At 40.9% G+C, this 11,843-nt stretch overlaps 1 protein-coding gene across 1 annotated transcript; it reads left to right on the forward strand.

The window, feature by feature from the left end:
- The first annotated feature begins 2,385 nt into the window (after window positions 1-2,385).
- TMSB15B (thymosin beta 15B) lies at window positions 2,386-5,398 on the forward strand. Its single transcript, XM_004778685.3, has 3 exons — window positions 2,386-2,511; window positions 3,920-4,036; window positions 4,959-5,398. The coding sequence occupies exons 2-3, from the start codon at window positions 3,937-3,939 to the stop codon at window positions 4,994-4,996; spliced, it is 138 nt and encodes a 45-aa protein (XP_004778742.1). The 5' UTR covers window positions 2,386-2,511; window positions 3,920-3,936; the 3' UTR covers window positions 4,997-5,398.
- Window positions 5,399-11,843: the final 6,445 nt, after the last annotated feature.

The following is an 11,843-nucleotide window of genomic DNA, read 5'->3' on the forward strand; positions in this document are numbered from 1 at the left end:
TTGATCTAGGGAAGATGGGAGAAAAGACAATAAGGGAGTAAGAGATGGTGAAAATATAGTAGGACCAATGGACTGGAGATTCTGGTGAGGTTAAAGGATAGTGGGGTCTCTATACCAAAGGGAGTGAGCTGGAAAAAGAGTAGGTGATAGTCATAGAAAAGGATGTTTGAAATTGAGATTACAGAGGGGTTGCTAAAATTGCTGTGCAAGGCCTAGCATATAGCCATGTGAGTGAGTGTATGAGGTGGGGCCATATACAATGTCACAAAGGAGAAATTTTCAAGGAACTAAAGGGGCTAGTGTATCAGAATGATCATTCTTGAGCTCACTGGGAATTAAGACAGAACTACTACCATTGGGAGTGACTGTGCTTCAGGAGCTAAAACCTTTGAGAATTTGCAGGGTGGGGATGAAGTTTGGTAAATGACAACAAAAATGAAGGCTAGTTGGTGACAGGCTGTCAAAAACTAGAGGTTTTCAGAGATGTGGGAGAGGAATGGTCTAACGGCAGCAATGACAAACTAGGAAGACCAAGGAAGGCTTGACCTTCAGGATCTGCAGTACAATGATGATGGGAGAGAAAAGTCATTTGCTCCTCTTGTGTGGGCTTCAGGGGACAGAGTCCCCAGGAAAAAGACTGATTTCTGTCAGGGGAAAACAATGATGGGCACATTCAGAGAAGAGGTTGGGGATATAGAGGAATTACTGTGGGTGCATTGTGTTTTAGGAGTAGGACAGGGGTGTGAGAAGTGAACTAACAGAGAAATGAGGTCACAGCCTTATGGGGGTTAATATGCAGCATTTGAGGGGTGTTGGAGTTCTTTTGGCGACTAGCACAAATGGGGTTAAACACCATTATTAGATGAGTTCTGGTTGATTCAACCCAGTTAGATTCAAGATAAATTTTGAAGTCTGGGCTACAGGAGGGTGTGTGTGTGTCTGGGACTTCCTGTTTACCCCAAGTGATGTGGAAGTTCTCTCTTATACCTAAAACACTGGTCCATACAGTGTTCCATATTATTCCTAGGAACAGAGATCATATAAATCTATGATGATACAAAAATATGGTCTAGGAACTACAGTACACATTCAGGATAGGACTACCCCTGGGGAAGTGGAAGGTGAATGGACATGGGGTGAGGGTTAAGGGAACCTAAATTTTTCCTTACTATTTTTATTCTATAAAAAAGAGTAAATATAATAAAATGTTAACAATATTCAAATCTGAGTTGTGGAAACACTGGAATTTATTATATTTAATGCCTGGGCCACTATAGGTATTTAATAAATATTGTGTGTTGAATGAGAGCGGCTTTCTCTTTAAAAGTTTCTCCGACAAGCAAAATTCTCGAATTAACACAAAATGCTACAAGAGCATAGAAAAGGGAATAAATAGAGAAAGGTGGGGAGGGTCTGAGAAATCCTTGTGAAGAGACTGGGTGCTGATGTATGTAGAGTATCTTTACCACAATACACGAGCCATATGGCAAATATGGGATACAGGCTAAAGACATCATCCTATCTTCATCTTACCTTAATGTTTGAAGGTTCTGGGTGAATATCCAGAAAGTGACCTGGAACTTTTGGCCTTTTCAAGTAACTACTGGATCCTCACTTTCCTCGCCCAACATGGACACTGGGTGGTGCTGCTGTTCAAAATTTCTTCTCTATCATGGATGTTATTACCTCCATATATAGATTACAGGTATTTAGGTAGTCTCCTGTGGGCCAAGCAAAGTGCTAGGGATTGGGGAGATTAAGATGATCCTCCAGTAGATCCTCCCGTGATTACCCTACTGACAACTACCATGTTCAGTGTCTGAGAAAATTGAAAGTGTGACTTTTACATAGGACAGTACCACTATTGCAGAAATGTTCTGCAGTGGGGGTGAATGACTCCGAACTGCTCACCCTCTCAAGGAGCTCCCCTCCTCTTTGACCTGGCCAAGGATTAGAACAGATGCCACTGAACATTGTTTGGTTATCATGGTGTACTTAGGTGCTGTGGCTATAAAAAGCCAGTTCCAGATGTTGGAAGATAACTGGGAAAGAAAGAAGTCTTTGTTTATATTCAGGCTCCAATTATACTGGAAGAGTGAGTGAACTTGGGAAGGAGGGAAGTGGATCCTTAGCAAGAAAATAGTGGGAGAGAAGGGGGAGGCAGGCAGACGATCACTCCGCGAATCAGAGAAGGCTTGGGCAGTGTCTGGGGAGGTTGCTCCGGTATGACGTCATCAAGACACTGAAGTAGGGGAGAGGTCCTGAGAGGAGGGGAGACAGTGGACTTCAGCCTACAAGAGAAAAGCCCGGGGGTTGGCGGGTGAGAGGGGACGGAGAAAAAAAAGGCCTGGGATCTTTCAGCCAATCAGAGGTGGCTGGGGCGGGGTCCGGGGCGGGGTCTGCTTCGCGATTTATAACTGCAGGGTGCCACGCGGGAAGGTTTAACCTCTTCCAGTGTGTGGAGCGGCGTTGGTCCAGCCGTCGTCCTTTCAACCGTCTTCAAGCCATCAGGTGAGGACCTGCCGTCCCGGCGGAGCCAGAAGACTATGGGGACAGGAGGGCGCAGCAGCTGCGGGGCGGAGTGGGTCGGTATCTCAGGAACTGGTGGAGCGGGGTTGGGACTGGCGGTTTCTAACCGCACCTCCTAGAGAGTCCGCGCCTTTGTCTGCGGCGCTGCCTTGTGTGCGTTGCCGAATCCTCCCCTGGTGGGTCCTTAGAATGACCCCCTCAGAGTGGCCTGTCCGCAGTGGCTGCACGCCCGAGGCTAAGTGGACGAGGAGTTTGGTTGCTGCCAGGTTTGGGCCCTCTGGAGCTGGCACTTCCCACTCTCCCTTCCTGTGGCCAAAAGGTGGGCTGTGCGCCCAGCAAAGATGATGGTTATTTTAAAATGTAAGCAAACTGCTCCAGACAAACATACCCATGTGCCCAGCCTTTTATGATATTTGTTGGTCCCTGTATCCCTACCTTGGAAATTGGCTTCTGATCCCTCATCAGAGGAGGGTCATAGCTTGACCTCGATGGAAGGGAGGCATAATCAGGATTTCTGGCTGCTTGGTGGTCTCTCCATTCTACTCTGGGCACTAGACCTCTTTTAATCCCTACCAGGGTGGGGCCAGGCATGCGCCTGAGAGCACTGTTCTCCCATCTCTGGGGTCACCTATTGTCCCTTCTTGACAAATCCAGAATGCTCACAGGGCACCCCATCTCCTAACTTTTCCTTTTGCAGAGAAAATATTGTGAAATAAAAAATCAGCTGTTTATCCCGTTCTGCTGATCTGATCCTTATTAGCTGTGTCTTCTTACAGCATTTGCAAACCAGTGCCATAAGGAGCTGGTATGAGACATGTAATTAGTTATGATCAGATTAAATCCCTTCCTTCTCTTATTGTGGCTATTTAATCAACCGTCTTTGGGCAGATAAAATGGAAAGAAACTAGTACAACTTTTTAACCATGCATTTTGGTGTGCTGCTCATATCCCCCAGGAGAAGTGCCCCCCCAACAGTAATTGACTAGAAAGTGAAGATGCTCAAAAAGTGCTATCTCCTGTGTCAAATTCATCAGCTGGTTAAACCCAGTCCTTATTTTTTCTTCTGTCTCTATCTGCCCATGTGTTTCTATCACCTTCATTTTACCTTTGCTCTGATTTTAAGAGCGAGACATAGTCACTCCAGTTATTAGAGCATCTGGTTTCTGGTACATCCTGATTCGGTGGCATTTACTACTTATCAGAAATAGGGTAATGACATGGAACAAAAAGTATTCTAATAAAAACGTTTCTAGATCTGCTGCTTGTTTCCTGTAGAAAATCAGCAAGTAAAATACACATTAATACTAAATGTGAGAATTTTGGCTGTAACTCTTTAGTCTGACAATAGTTCTACCAGATAGATTTGTTAAATGTTTTTTTTTTTTTTCAGCCTTTCTGTTAGTCAAGATGAGTGATAAGCCAGATTTGTCTGAAGTGGAGAAGTTCGACAGATCAAAATTGAAGAAAACTAATACTAAAGAAAAAAATACTCTTTCCTCAAAGGAAAGTAAGTCATAGGAGCTTTCTTGTTGAGACAAACAATGGTGAAAGTTGATAGATTCAGTAAATAAACTCCTCTTGTAAATTTTGCCACAAAGTAAGCAATAATTAAAATACCAATGTATTTAATGCATTATCTAAAAATATCAAGTATTTGCTTCTTACCTGGCTTATATGAATGGTTTTCACAAAATAAACCCTAGTAATAATGGGAGAATTTTTTAAAAAGTGGTTTTTTTGGCTGTTGAAAAAATTACTAAAAGCCACATTAAAACCAATCTTGGGATATTGGACTCAGTATTATAAACATCTTAGTTTTGTCCAATTTTTGGTTATTTGCCACTTTTATACACCTAACAATTTGGGTCTGTGATCTTCTCCCTAAAGAACTATGAAAATTTTGTGCTTGGCCTTCTCTACCTGATGACAAGATGAGGTGAAAGAGCCACTTTAGCTCTTGGGTATACTCTGTCTGGTCTCCCAGGGATCAAGGGATCAGTTTTGCCCTCTTGATTTACAGTCTGCTGGAGAAACTCAAAACCAATGGGTACATTTTTTCATGTCAGCATTATTTGAAAGTTCCAAAGTTAGTAAAAATTGCCTGAAATGGTATATCTTTCTAATTGTATAGGGATAGATAAATCAGAAGAAAATGCTTCAGTTTCTCTTCATTCTTAAAATAATACATGGAAAAAATGGCAGTATCATAGATTTACCTCTTAAATGGGAAAAAAACATGTAGTTGATGTAGATTCTAATGAATATTCAGGTAGTATACACACACACACACACACACACACACACACACACACCTGTAAGCAGGTATGGCAAACTTTAGTGACTTGCAAAAGTGCTTTTGGGGAAGAAACTGAACTTAATCTTAGGAAAATACCTTCTTAATGATTTTTAAAAATGTTTTTTTCCCCCAGCTATCCAGCAGGAGAAAGAGTGTGTTCAATCTTTGTAAGATGGGAATCTCCTCCCAAGAGCAGTTTTCAGCAATGCTTGAGTGTCACGGTTTTGGGCTTGTTTTTTGTTTTTTGTTTGTAAACCTATGAGCTTGTAGAGGTTTTAGGCACCTTCTGATACTTCACACTCATACTCCCTGGCTAAGATGTCAGGAGTAGCCAATGTTCCCTTATATTCATTTTTAAACCTCCATTGGTGCATAAACTCCAGCTGGCAAATGTCCATAATCTCACCATTGATGACCTTTGTGTGTGAAGTCCTTCTACCCACTAGAGGATAAGCTACTTTTCACCTTCTACAATGGGTGTCTCCATTGCTCCATAATCTTCATGAAGGAGCATGGGTTTGCAGCTTTTATAATTTGTTTTAATTTCTAATGTTGCAATAAAATAACAAATAAAATCAATATGTTAAGGCTCCTGTGGTTTGTTCCTGGTGGTCTTCTAAGGAATGAATGTACCAAGGGTACTCTTTCCAGCCAAACAAAATGGCTGTAGGAAAGACATTTTGGCAGATTATTCACATGGAATAGGCTCTCCACTGTCCAGGTGCAGTGGGTCCTGACTAAGTGATGCTAGGTGCTTTTTCCTTAGAGTTAGAAGAGGTCATGACTGGCCTCCTTATCTCAGAAATGAAGAAATGAAAACATCTGAAGTGATGATCTAAAGTGAATAAGAGCTGGAATTCTAGCTAAGCTCTGTTGCTTTCTCAAATATGCTTTTAAATTTAGTGGAAGGAGATGTCCAAGGCTGGTGACAGATGCAGAAGGGTATTGGAGGCATATGCTAGCACACACTCTGCTAAGCACAGCACATCTTACTATTGAGCAGAAACTCAGATATCTAATACCTGCTGATGACCCACAGCATTGAACATCTCGTCTCCTTGTCCTGAACAAAGTTCACTATATTTTAAAATTTATGATAGAGAGAGGTAGTGAGAGAGGAAAAACAAGCACGGGGGAGTTGGAAAGAGAGATGCAGGCTCCCTGCTGAGCAGAGAGCCCCATATGGGGCTCCATCCCAGGACACTGAGATCATGACCTGAGCCAAAGGTAGATGCTTAACCACTAAGCCACCCAGGTGCCCCCAAAATTCACTATCTTAATGAGCCAAGTATTTGGTATTCATGGTGAGCATAAGTGTTATGGACTGAATAGTTCTCCCCTACCTCCAAAAAAATTCATATGTTGAAGAGCTAACCACCAATGTGACTGAATCTGGGGATAGGGTATTTAGGAGGTAATTAGGGTTAATTGAGGTCCTAAGGGTGGGGCCCTAGTCTGCTAGAACAGTGGCCTTAAAAGAAGAGGAAGAATCACCAGAGATCTCTCTCCCTGCCATATGAGGACACAAGGGGATGACCATCTGCAAGACAGGATGAGAGTTCTCAGCAGAAACTGATCCTGCAGGACCTTGTTCTGGGACTTCTATCCTCTAGAACTATGAGAAAATAAATTTCTATTGTTTAAGCCACCCAGTCTATAGTATTATGTTATGACAACTCAAACTGACTAATACAATAAGGAATACATATAAATCGGCAAGCTCTGATACCTACCCTTAAAAAATTCTTTCATCACTTAAAATTTTTAAGAACTAATCACCTATAATCCCACCAATTAGAAGTATCAACATTTGATTGTATGAGAATCCATACTGGTCTATTAACATTCATATATTTTCCTACAAAAAGCAATTATGCTATCTGTACCTATTTGCAACCTCAAGTATTCTCTTACCATTCCTTCTAAGGGCTAATATCCTTAAATAATCACTGGGTTTCCGGGAAGTGGATGCTGTTTTCAATAACATAAACTTCAGTAAGTGAAACAGTAGTTGGGTTAACTCTGATTAAATGTCAGTTAAGTAACACAGTCACAAGGTTTAGCATAGCCAGAGATCTGAGAGTTTGAAGTAACCACAGTAGTCATCAATACCTTACCTCTTGCTTGAAGTAATTATCTGGCAGAGTCACTCACCTTGCTCTGACAGGCTGCTTATACTGTGCCCAAACCTGCCTTCCTATAGCTTCTATCCAATAATCCTAGGACTTCGTGCTGGAGATCCAAAAAATGTAGTTGTTTGTTCTCAAATATTTGAAGTCAGCTGTTGTATGCCTGCCTCTGTACCTCTAAGGCTTCTCCTGATGACATTTTCCTTATCCTTTGACTCTAGCTTACATGAATGGGGAACATCATGGTTGCTGATGTGCTCAAGTTTGCTCATGATCAGAACACTTTGCATCCTGATTTTGTTACCCAATACACTTGCTCTCCTTTCAACATTGCTATTTGCAAATTTGAGAAACGTACTGTACATCCATGATAGATTCAGCAACCTATGCATTTGCATATAATTTAGGCTGCATTTGCACAAGACTAGGATTATTTCAAAGGGCCTGACAGAAAGAATGAACATTGTCGGTGACCTGGGATTGTATAAGAACGCATTGTTCAGTTAATTATTTAATAATAGTTTCATTAACATTGATTCTATCCTGAGCAGTGTAAGTGTTAGGCTGAGATGAGAGGTACATGGTGGCAGGTGAAAGATGTAGCTGCTGAGTACTCATACAGATATGAGATGGGAAAAACAATTGCTCACCTAGAGTAGTTTTATTCAGCATTTCTTTTCTTTTCTTTTCTTTTCTTTAAGTAGGCTCCATGCACATTGTGGAGCCCAAAGCAGTGCCTAAACTCAGAATCCTGAGATCAAGATCCGAACTGAGATCAAGAGTGGGACACTTACCCGACAGAGCCACCCAAGGGCCCCTCAGTATTTCTTAAGTATATATTGTGGGGCAACCCTTCTACTTAATAGAGTCACTTGCCTAAAAAGAGCCACAGTTTTCCCTTAATAAACCCACTAATAGTAGGGATTGAGATTTAGGGCCCTGAACAAACAAGGGAGGAAAAATATATAACACACCTATTTTTTTCCTCAGTCTCTAAGGGTGAACACCCAGGAACATTTACTGGTTCATATTCATACTTATCACCTGCTCCCACTGTGTGTGGTTTAGGGTCTACAGGTCTTTCATTGGCTGAACCAGTGGAAGGTGGGCTTGGGCTACTCTGATTGGGTGTTCCTATCATCCCATTAGGTGTAACTGCAGGTTCTGAATCTTTGCATTTTATAAAGATTTTGTTTATTTATTTGACAGAGTGAGAGAGATCACAAGCATGCAGAGAGGCAGGCAAAGAGAGAGAGGGGGAAGAGCAGGCTCCCCGCTGAGCAGAGAGCCCGATGTGGGGCTCGATCCCAGGACCCTGGGATCATGACCTGAGCTGAAAGCAGAGGCTTTAACCACTGAGCCACCCAGGCGCCCCGAATCTTTGCATTTTAAAAAACAAAAGAATTTCTTAAAAAAAAAAAAAAGCGTAGACCAGGAAACAATAGAATTGGATAAATCTGAGTTAAACTAGTTACTTCAGTTCTAGGAAACTTGAAAAAAACACTATTTTATGAGCTTCCTGATTTAGCTATTTCTGTACTGTGTTTGGATGCTCGGTTATTTATTTAAATCTACTCTACAGTGGGGGTAGTGTTGAAAAATATACGTATGGGGTATTTTGTTTTATGAATAATGCTTCCTCCAGTTTGATGCTTATAATTTACTATTTACAGCAATAAAACTGTTTCTCTTATTTAAAAAGTCTTTTCTGCAATGTGACACCAAATTTATCAATAATAAATTTATTTATTAATTTAATAAACTATTAAATTATCACAAATAATTATTAGTTATTAATTTATTTATTACTTATTGATAATATTTGAAGTAGAAGTGGGACATCTCAGAAATTTGTTTAGCATACGTTCTTCAATAGGCATTGCCATCATATTATATTTTCTTGAAATAAGAAGGAGGGTTTTTTCTTCATTATCTAGAACTATTTTATTAGCAGTAGAATTACTTGATCCTTGAAGGTTTGACAAGAAACACCCTTACAAGACAGACCATTTGGGACATTAGCTCATTGATGACTCTATTTCTTTAATTCTTGGTTTGGTTCGATTTCTATAACTGGTTTGGTTTTATAATTCTCTTGGTTCAAATTTTAAACTGTTTTGCATTCATACATGTAGAAATGTGTTTTTCTGTGTCACCAAAAATTCCCAAAGGGTTGGGTTTTTAATTTTAAAATATTTTCCATTATATTGATAACTTCTCTCCTTAAGGAGGTTTCTTAGAGAATTAGGTTAATACATATTTTTCATACAATAGCTCTTATATATATATTAATCAATATTAACATTTAAGAATTTTTAGGATCCAAATATTGATAAGAAAATTTTAAATGTGGTACCTGTTTAAGGATTTGAAACTGTCCCTGTAATCATTTCTGTATATGTTCTGATTTTGGAGATGGTGGTTTTTCCATTTCTTTCCCAAATCATGGAGAGTTCTTATCAGAACTAAAGACACTGGTTAGTAAGAGGAGTCCCTTGATTGTTCCCACTCTGATAACTATGTCATAGGGTTTCTGCTCAAGCCATAGTGGCCACCGAGCAGATTATGAATTAGAGGTGAAATGGCCAATTTTTGGCAAGTCATAGTGCTGGTGGTATAACTTTGGTTAGGAAGTTTTGACTCTCTCAAGGGATTAAAGTTGACGTTCCACAATATAGGTGATTTGAGTGATATATGTTTTAAAAGATTTATTTATTTAAGAAAAGAAGAGAGCACATGCAGGAGGGAGCAGCAGAGGGAGAGAGAGAGAAAAAATCTCAAGCAGACACCCTGCTGAGGGGGAGCTCCACAAGGGGTTAGATTTCACCACCATGAGATCATGACCCAAGTAGAAATCAAGAGTCAGACACTGAACCAACTGGGCTAACCAGGTAACTCTGAGTGATATTTTTAAAAAGTTCTTATTATGTGCATCTGTCAGCTGCTATTCTCAGAGGACTTAGAGCTCTGATTTCCTGCATTGCATTTTGTCCAATCAGCTATGGAGGTTGCCCATGACGTCAGGAAATGCAGCGACTATAAATGGCCCAGCACCCCTCACTAGCCGCCATTCTCCTTCCTTCTGAGGTGTTGGGAAGGCAAAGTCCACATGGCTCAGCCTGGCTGTGAGACCTCCTCTGACAAAACCTGGGCACTGAGGAGCCCACGGAAGCGGACCTGAAGAGCCCGAAGCAGGAGCAGCCAAGGCGCAGTGGCCACCACCACCACCGCTGCTGCTCCCACAACAGTTTCACCACGTACTTCCCCAGGGTTCTGAAGCAGGTTCACAAGGGCCTGAGCCTCCCATAGAAGGCTGTGAACGTCATGGATTCATTCAAGGACATCTTCGAGTGCGTTGCCAACAAGGCTTCTAGCCTGGCCCACTCCAACAAGCGCACCACCAACACCTCCAGGGAGATAAAGACAGCTGCCTGCCTGCTGCTGCCCAGGGAGATTGGCAAGTTCACCATGTCTGAGGCCAGCAAGGCCATCATCAGGTACACCTCCCACCAATGAGCTGCCTGAGGACGGCCTTACCACCTTGCAAACCAAAGACTCTTTTCAGAGCCACCTCACTTAGCACAAAAGGACCTGTAGCTCTAAAAAGTGAGACAAACTCTGTAGTTTTTGTTCTTGGGGCATTCTGCAGATATTTAAAGTATTTTTTCTCCCTCTGCCACTCCCCCTGCTTCTCTCTCTCTCTCTCCCTGTCAAATAAATAAATAAAATCTAAAAAGAAAAAAAGGGGGGGGAGGCATGTAGGTGGCTCAGTCAGTTGAGCATCCGCCTTCCCTTCAGGTAATGGTCCCAAGGTCCTGGGATTCGGTCCCATATAGGGCTCCTTGCTCAGTGGGAAGCCTGCTCGTGCTCTCTCTTATTATCTCTATTTCTCTCTGTGTGTCAAATAAAGAAATAAAATATTTTTTAAAAAGGAAAGAAGACCAAAATTGTTATTCTGAACACATAGATCTAAACAAAATCTTAACACCACCTTTGGTGATGAAATGCTACTATCATTCTTATTAAAGTCAGAAAGTAACAAGAAAGATTTTTAAGCATTACAGTCAAAAAGTATTTGTGCATATTTGGAAATTAAATTTTAAAAATATTTAAACACTAAGAAAAGAGCCTAAATAAGTTGAGTTGATCTGATTGCTCTGCAAACGAGTAAATATTTAGAACAGCTTTATCTTGGGAAAATTCGCACTCTGAAAAATAAGCATGACACAACTAATAAATCGTTGAACACTATCTTAAAAGGTAATGGTGTACTATACGTTGGCTAAGTGAACATAACTTTTTTTTTTAATCTAAAAACTAAAAAATAAACATGAACCTTAGTAGACTCTAAGCAAATGCAACCTGAAGTCAGGCATAGTTTCTTACTCATAGACATATTTATAGTGTTGATGGAATCGACCTACAGTAGATACCAAGAATTTTGTTGAGTGAATGAATGAGCCATATTTTCAATGTTTAGGTAGTAGGAATGTTGGGGTTGGGTGGGACAAGATTAGGAATATGGCTAATTTAATGTGACTCTGTGCTCTCTGGACCTGAATTTCTTCTGTAATAAATTAGTTATAATACCATTGTCCTAAAAACCAAATAAGATAGTACCTGTAGGCAGAGGCAGGCAGAGAGAGAGGAGGAAGCAGGCTCCCCACCGAGCAGAGAGCCCAATACAGGTCTTGATCCCAGGGCCCTGATATCATGACCTGAGTCAAAGGCAGAGGCCCAACCCACTGAGCCACACAGGTGCCCCCAATTTTGGTTTTCTAAGCCATCTCAGGTAACTTATTAGATATCAAACGTGTCCTTTCAGTAGCTTTAGCTGCCATTGAGAACACTATTTTCTTGGTTTATTTAAGTAAATTATAGATTTTTCA

This window comes from Mustela putorius, unplaced genomic scaffold (assembly GCF_011764305.1).
Source record: "Mustela putorius furo isolate JIRA1106 unplaced genomic scaffold, ASM1176430v1.1 tig00003901_pilon_pilon_pilon, whole genome shotgun sequence".
In the NCBI taxonomy this organism is placed as follows: domain Eukaryota; kingdom Metazoa; phylum Chordata; class Mammalia; order Carnivora; family Mustelidae; genus Mustela; species Mustela putorius.